We start from the raw sequence: 8,434 nt of genomic DNA, 5'->3' as shown, positions 1-8,434 counted from the left end.
TATATATATATATATATATATATATATATATATATATATATATTGTATTGTACTATATATATTTAGTATAAATATTGTGTGTGTATATATATATATATATCTGCCTTGGGGCTTATGTCTCGGACCGCCTCAAGGCTTACGTCTCGCCTCGCCTAGCCTAAACGAAAACGCCTCGAGGCTCGATTCCGTTTTTTAAAACCTTGCTTGCACCCGACGGTGGCTTACGACTCGGTATTCTTCCTCGAATCTCATCCAGGTTTTGGTTTAACCCAAGAAAGAACTTGTAGATTCGTTCTTTATCTTGGATCTCTGTGTATTGTTTTTGGTCAAGGGCATAACTCCACAATACGTCATCGACGAAGTCTAATTGTTGCCAATAGTGAATCTGCAGGTTGAAGTGTTTTGTGACGGTTCGTTCTTCTAGCATAGACCATACGGTACTTCTTTGATTTCAAAGATTGCTAAAGGCGTTATCTTTGTTGGAGTATGTCTCGGGCTACTTCCTGTATCTCCTTGGCTATCTTGTAGTGCATGAAATTCTCACCAGTTCCATTCATCCTTGAGATCAAGAGCAATGACATTGCCATGTTGTTCTCTGTCTTCCGTGTTTGATAGTTCAAACTATCTTCTGTTGGTGTTGGGGCTTCTGGTGGTCTTCTTTCGCTTTACTGCTTACGAAGATCATCACAGAGTGCGACCATTGATTGGAATTGTGGCCGGTGATTGGGATAATCCTGCCTTCCATTAGAATGGGTTTTGTGTTAGACATCGGAGATTGTCTCTTAGTTGTGCCGTAAGAGTCGCTTTGAGTTTCACTCAACATGGTTTTCTTAGTGTATTTAGTCGTTGATCGCGGATGACTTGAGGACGAAGAGTCGGATCCAGACAGCTTTGATCACATATAGAAATTATGAACAAGGGAAAGTAGTTTCTCACTTTATTTTCATTCATCAAAGCATAAAGGGGCAACTGTATACAAGAGTAGAACTACCGGTCCTTTATTCTAGGAAATTGTAAACAACTTTATCCTACTAACAAAGGGATAAGATTTTCCACATAACGTAATGGTAATTTTTTGGTGTTCTTGACCTTGTTTGAAATGCTATGTAGGGGCGAGGCTTGGAGCCGCTTGTAAAGTGATCCATTTGTCACACTAAGTCGTGGGTTTAGTCATGGAAACATGCTTTTCAGAAAAAGTGTGGCAAATGCTTTTATGAAGATTTCCCTCGCTAAGCCCATGCAAAGCTGATGAGTTTGGTACACTAGGGTCATCTGTTGGGAAATGAGGACGACAGGACCTCAGGCATGGACAAGCGCAGGGAGGGACAAGCCTTGACCAAACGCAGAGAAAAGAAACTCAACCAAAGACGGTGTGGTAGCAGCCCCCGTACAAAGTGGCAAGCAATCAGAACAGCAAGAGACAAATACAATACAAACTGAAAAAAGATCTAAGAGCAGTCACCTGTTGTAGACTGCTCTTTGTACTTCTAGGCCTGATCTCTAGTTTTGGGTTTTGATATTCTTGATATTGGGAGTTTGAGTTGTAACTTAACCTGATATCGTATGATTTTCTTCTTACTAAGCGTCCAAGTTTTTTTTTCCCCGAGTAAAACTGGATGTTGGGAATTTTAGTTATCGTTGAAGCTGTCTACCAGATTTTGTTAGTTCTAATAGAACAATGATTTGTCACAGTAACAGCCTCTCTTAGAGGCAAGGTTTGCGTACATCCTACCCCCAGATCCTAACTCCAGATCCTAACTCTGTGTGGGATATGCTTGGTTCTTTTAGGTTTAATTGAACTTGATTCACATATTTTTATTTTCATTTTTTTACATGATACCATATTTTCGTGCGGTAGTTGTGAATGTGTACAGGTAATAATTGTGTGACTATTGCACTTGTCATGTAGGGACATGTCTTGCGTAATAATTGTTTGCTTGTATTCATCTTTGCAGGGAGGTCCAACATAGAAATGTCGTTCGTTTTATTGGTGCTTGCACAAAACAACCTCACCTGTGCATAATAACAGGTAGCGAACTTCTAGAAGTTGCTGATTATTTATTTGTAGGTAGTTGCAACCAAACATTTCTGTTTTAGCTGCACACAGTTTGGTCTTCAATATTTCAATCTGGATTATATTATTAGATATGGGAGAACTATAGATCTTCATGTCTCATGCTTCCTATGGTCTTTCCGATGTTTGTATACTGCTTTTGGTGATATATGTTCTCAGATAATTTGGCTGTTGTTCAGTGTCCCTATGAGTATGTTTTGGTATTTATTAGCTTCATGGATCTAGTACGAAGCATTGTTAAGGGTGGCAGTAAAGACCATACATTTCCAGTTTAAGTAGGTGGAGTATGCTAATTTATAGATTAATGCGGGGCTCAGGTGTAACCAGAGAGAACCTGTTGAATTCAGTTAACTGCTGAAAGTTTTCATCTCTGATAAAGAGAAGTAAAAAAGAAAGATGATGTAATTTTGATAATTATTATGAGCTGGAATTTTATTTATGAAAATGAGAGAAAAAGAAAGATATATGCTCTTTACTGCCAGCCTTTCGAAAAAGCCTGGGCTCAGGCCAGTCCAAAGAGCCCGATCAGGCAAAGTATTTTTTTCCAAGGCCTGGCTAAAGCCCAGCTAGAAACAGCCCAATTGGGCCCATTTCACGCCCGAGGTCTGGGTCTTTGAGGGCCTGGACTTTTCTTGCTTACAAGAAATTTATTTGGTGTAGGTTGTATTTGTTCCTGGAAAATTTTGCAGTGCACCAATATCTGGTAAACAGACTGAGCAGTAGTTCATTGATCTGACTGATCAATTAATAAGTGGTGAATCAATCGTCTACACATGGATGGAGGCCCCTGGCATTTATATTTCTTTTTATAGCTGTTAGTCATTAATCTTGCTCTTTGACAAATGCAAATTGTTTTTATATGATTTTAATTTGTCCCATATTGCTCTATCTTCAAGTTATAGAGGTCTGTCTCATTTTCTCCATTTAGCAAAAATATACATGGTCGTCTCATCACTTTGTGAGGACATTGCGGCTTCTGTTTCTGCTTGCAGAATACATGCCTGGAGGCAGCCTATATGAATATTTGCATAAGAACCATCGCACCTTGACGCTTCCCCAGTTGGTGCAGTTTGCGATAGATGTTTGTAGAGGAATGGAGTACTTGCATAAGAGCAATATCATTCATAGGGATCTGAAGACTGCAAACTTGCTTATGGACAGTCATAATGTAAGTATTCTGTTTCTATTTACATTTCAAAGCATAGAAGTTCAAAACTAGTCAACAATTATGTGCAAGGATCAAAGGTGACAGAACTTGCTTTAACAAAGATGAATGCTGCTTTTAGTTTTCGTCAGTTCTCATGTGTTGATTTATACATTATCAAAATGGTTACTATGTTCAAGGTTTTGAAGTATGGAAAGGCAAGGGGAGGCGAGGTGTAAGCCCCGAGGCGGTTAACAAATAAATGCGAAAATAATTCATATAATGCAAAATAATAACCCAATATCAAACTATTGAAGTAGTAAAATTACTACAAAAAATAACTCAAAGAATGTTGTGTATATGAAAAAAAAGGACAGATTATACTTATAGACATACACAATAAATAGTCGTAGATTATAATCATATACATACACAAAAAGAAATTGAAACATAACTACAGTAGGCAGAAATATAATATATATTTATATATATATACACATTATTAGTGGGCTAATCATTTGAGAAACCAAAAAGTTGTGATAACCCTGAGAACGAGTGCATCATGTGCTATTCCATATGATTTTTCCCATCTAATGCTAGGATTTAATGTATCTATTAACAAACATTTGTTTCACAATGTGTTTGTTTCACATATTTTGTTCTCAATGTGAAACTTTTTGGCGTAAAGAAAAATACACATAAAAAAAGTTTCATATTGTGAACTGAATACATATATGCAGCAAACGTATTGTGAAATAAGTATATGTTAATCAATATGTTAAATACTAGCCCTAGATGGGAAAAATCGTGTGAAAAATACCTTAAGGTAAAAGTTGTCATAGTTATCACAATATATGGGGTTCTCATTTATTTATGCCCTGTATTAAGATATATATATATATATATATATATATATATAATATACATAATACACACTACAAATATAAGTCGAAACGTAACACATACTAATGCAAACATGAATACAGAAGGTTTAAGCATGAATACAACAGATTTAAAGAAAAAAAGACAAAAAGAAGCAGGTTCAGAGAAAAAAGACAAAAAGAAATACACCACCAACCTAACTTTGAGAATATATATAATAAACAACCAGGTTCAATGAAAATATATAAAAAAAAATATACCACCAACACCAACTTCGAAAATATAATCATTAACAACCAGTTTCAAAGAAAAGAAATACAAAAAATAAGGAGCTATTTGGTTCAGGTAGAGGAATGAAAATGAATATGAATGTTCCCGCTAGTTCAACTCGGAATGATTGGGTTTATGGGGAATGATCCCATTATATTATATGAAACCGAATAGTTTCTTTGATTTTCAATCCTGTTAATTACTGCTTAAAGCCTCTAACCAAACACCCCCTAAAATATGCATACCTGTTCATGTTGGAATGCAGCCAGGTACAACTTTTAATTTGAACATCTATACATATAGAAAAAGTGATAAAAAATAAAATATGCCACGAGACGCACGCCTTTGACAATTTTGACCCTCTCAGTAATTAGTGATGGCAACGGGCAATCAGCGATTCAGGGGATTGCAATCCCCATTTCTGATCCTCACTCCCCATCCTCGTCCCATCCTCATCACAGAATCTGGGATTTTCTCTATTTAACAAAATTTAATTTTTTCTATAGTATCTTCATAAATGCCAATTTCATGTTTAAACAGACTATTCTAAAACTTCAATCAACCAAATTTTGATTTGTACACGAGTAGTTCAAAAATAATATATCAATTAGTATACTTGATGGAAATTTTTTATACATTCATGTTATATCATCAAAAGTTCCTCCACGAACAATCAAATCAATACTGTAATATCTTTTGCAAGTTTTCTCATCATTGAAGATTGAATATACTTATTATATCTATGTGTTATATATGGATTCCTTATCAGTGATATTAGAGTGAACCGTGGTCGTTTTGTGTGGGGGCATAGACCCTATTGGTGATCCTTTGTGATGCAGATGTTTTCACCCTCTTGGCATTCTCATCCACTTGATTTACCTTTTGTGTCATCTCCACAAGGCCAACACCCATCATTTTGTGCATAGTGACGTTCCGCTTTACATGATTGTCAAATGTCAAAATGGCTTAAAATATTGCTCGTTCTTTTGTTGAGTTTTTCATAAAGAGTGAAGCAGATAAACCAAAGTTTAAAAGGGTTGAAGTTTTTGAGGCTGAAGGTGGATTTTGACCATCACTTTTTTGTGTACATCTGGTCATAAATATAAATATATTTATGACGCAAAAGAAGAGTAGGAAATTTTCTATCATCTCTCTCACTTGGAGTTCTTATATTATATCAAAGTAGTAGTCTTCTTTATCCATAGACAGGGAGGGCTCTTGCATTAACCTCTCACATGTTTCTGACTTAATTTGTTAATCTTTAATTTAGGTTGTAAAGGTGGCTGATTTTGGGTTAGCTCGCTTTCAGAATCAAGAGGGAGTTATGACAGCAGAGACAGGAACATATAGATGGATGGCTCCCGAGGTTTGGTTTTCTTGCTCTTGTCATTTTCTGAGCTCTTTTGAGTAGGCTCGGGGATGAAATCGTCTCTGGATTATCCCATCTTGTCAAAGTCCCCTGGATGTGCCTTGTGATAACTTGGTTTGAGACTCATCTTTTGTGAGCAAACTTACGCCTCATTTTCTTCATTTGTTCTCACAATAAACATGGACCCCTAGGGGGAAGAATATGGACATGCTATGGAAGTGTTATTCATCATGGTCCATGGATCACATATTATGAATATTCATGATGACTATGGAAGTGTTATTCATCATAGATCACATATTCATGATGAATAAGGACATGCTATCGACGTGTTATTCATCATGAATCGTGCATTCATGATGAATAACACGTCCATATTCGTGATGAATATGCCAAGTGTCGCTCTGTGGATGGTTCCCAGGTTCTTAATCATATTTAGGTTCCTAATGGAACTTAACCCTGGACCCCTATAATGAGCATATAGCATTATCATTCTTTTGACCTTGTGGCTGGTGAATGGGATGGGGCTACCTTTTGTCTGATGACTCCTTTTCTGTCTTGTGGTGTTTATAGGTTATAAATCATCAACCATATGATCAGAAAGCCGATGTTTTCAGTTTCGCGATTGTTCTGTGGGAGCTTGTGACAGCCAAGGTAATTTGGATCCTTAATGGTGTTATTTAAAAGTATATTTTATATGATTGACTGATATCTATTTCTGTTGTAGATTCCTTATGATAACATGACACCGTTGCAAGCAGCCTTGGGAGTAAGACAGGTCAGTACCTATGTTTATCTAGTGAGATAATTTACAGATCTGGATGCAGCATCTAATGACTTCTGCAAACTAAGATTTTTACCTAAGAAAATAAAACTCGATAAGCATGCAGTAATTTGAAAACATGTTGAGAGAGATCACGGCAACTTATTTCCGTAAGTAGATTTCTTTCGGTATGAATTATGAAAGGCGCATCTGCTAAACTTTGAGGGGTGCTCCGGAATATTAGAAAATACAAGGAACATCAACCAGTAAACCCAAAAAGGTCCCTCGAAATCAACCAAAAAACTTTAAAAATCCATCAAAACTGTGGAATTTGGCTAAAAACACATCGGACGACTTTGTGGGCAGTTGATCCACCTTAAAAGATGCACCCACCCGGCAAAAATCTTGGATCCGCCACTGGAGAGAGACAATGTGAAAGGTTACGTAGGATTTGCTCTCTATAAGAATCGAGGATTCCAGGTTTGAATTTCAGAAAGTACTAGTTTAACATTGAAAGGGATGTGGGTACAAGAAGAAGCATAGTGAAGACTGTAGAAAGAATAATTAATAACTTGGACTTTGTTGAACATAATTTGAAGGACAAGTGAGAAATATTTTTCAATCTGTGTTCAGGGGCGTCGGCCAGATCTTCCCACAAATACACACCCAAAGCTGTTGGAGTTTAATAGAGTTTAACTAAATGCCCGTCTTTCCCCCTCTCTTGTATTGCAATATATAAACATGGATGTTACAAAATAGTCCCTTGGACTATACAAAGAATACCTTCTAGTCTAATAGAGTTGATGCAAAGATGTTGGGAAACTGTTCCTGGCAACCGTCCTTCTTTCTCTGAAATCAAACTTGAACTCGAAAGATTACTCCAGGAGATTCAGGTATGAAAGCTTAGGGCGGTTTGGTTGGTTTTCCATTAAGATATGAATGGATAAAGCTGTCTGTGTGGAGCTAGTTTTTTAATTGGGAGGGGGAGGTGTTGAAAAAACTCGGCTTTCTGCATAAAGCCTATTGCAAACAGTCATGTATAGCTGATTGAATAAGTAGGGAGTCTTATTAAGCGGGTCCTAATACTTGCTTTTGGGGGCGCAGGGGAAAGCAGATGAGGAGTAGAGGAAATTGGAGACGTTAATAGTTAGAAGTGTAGTAGATGATGATAGCAGCAGCAGCAGCAGGGAATACGAGTGTACAGAGGTAGGTGCCCTGTCGAGAAAGCTTGTAATAGAATGATAGTAGTAATGATTGATAATACAATACTCGAATACCTTTTCCTATAAACTAAATATTATAATGAATGGGTATAGTTTTGGAGCTTCATTTGATGTTTACATCTTCATCCTAATGTTTTGAGAACCTGTATATTGTATTCATTTGAAACAATCAATATACATAGGGATTGATTGATTTGAGAACTACAAAAAATTCAAGAATTGCATGTTTTGGCGTATCTATGCATTAATATATATATATATATATATATAGAGAGAGAGAGAGAGAGAGAGAGAAATTGAATTTGAAACCAGTTTTCGGTGGCACGTGTCCCCGGTGTCAACAATCAGTACGAGTCGAAGGGGACGTTCATGAACTATTCATGATGAATGTGTGTGTGTGTGAGAGAGAGAGAGGGGTTGAATTTGAAACCGATTTTTGGTGGCACGTGTTCCTGGTGTCAACATTCAAGGTGAACGTTCATGAATTATTTGATGAATATATACGATTATGATTCATGTTAAATTGATTCATTATTGCAAGATAAATAATACACATTTATCATGAATGATGAATAATCCTTGGAGGTGTGACATATGTTGCATTCTTCTTTGCCTCCAGGTTTATAACCGAAAATCGGTTTTCATTTGAACCTGCCAATGTGTGTGTGTGTGTGTGTATATATAGAGAGAGAGAGAGGGGGGGGGGGGG

General features: G+C 36.8%; 1 protein-coding gene across 1 annotated transcript; it reads left to right on the top strand.

Annotated features, from left to right (window-relative positions):
* Positions 1-138: 138 nt before the first annotated feature.
* LOC112514008 (serine/threonine-protein kinase STY46-like) lies at positions 139-7,891 on the top strand. Its single transcript, XM_025120284.1, has 8 exons — positions 139-2,029; positions 3,067-3,242; positions 5,641-5,736; positions 6,313-6,393; positions 6,467-6,517; positions 7,136-7,183; positions 7,303-7,395; positions 7,607-7,891. The coding sequence occupies exons 2-8, from the start codon at positions 3,072-3,074 to the stop codon at positions 7,625-7,627; spliced, it is 561 nt and encodes a 186-aa protein (XP_024976052.1). The 5' UTR covers positions 139-2,029; positions 3,067-3,071; the 3' UTR covers positions 7,628-7,891.
* Positions 7,892-8,434: the final 543 nt, after the last annotated feature.

Source organism: Cynara cardunculus (genome assembly GCF_001531365.2).
Source record: "Cynara cardunculus var. scolymus isolate 2C chromosome LG 6, CcrdV1, whole genome shotgun sequence".
Lineage (NCBI taxonomy): Eukaryota > Viridiplantae > Streptophyta > Magnoliopsida > Asterales > Asteraceae > Cynara > Cynara cardunculus.
Note: the sequence above shows the minus strand (reverse complement) of the source record. Positions and strands in the feature narration are given on the sequence as shown.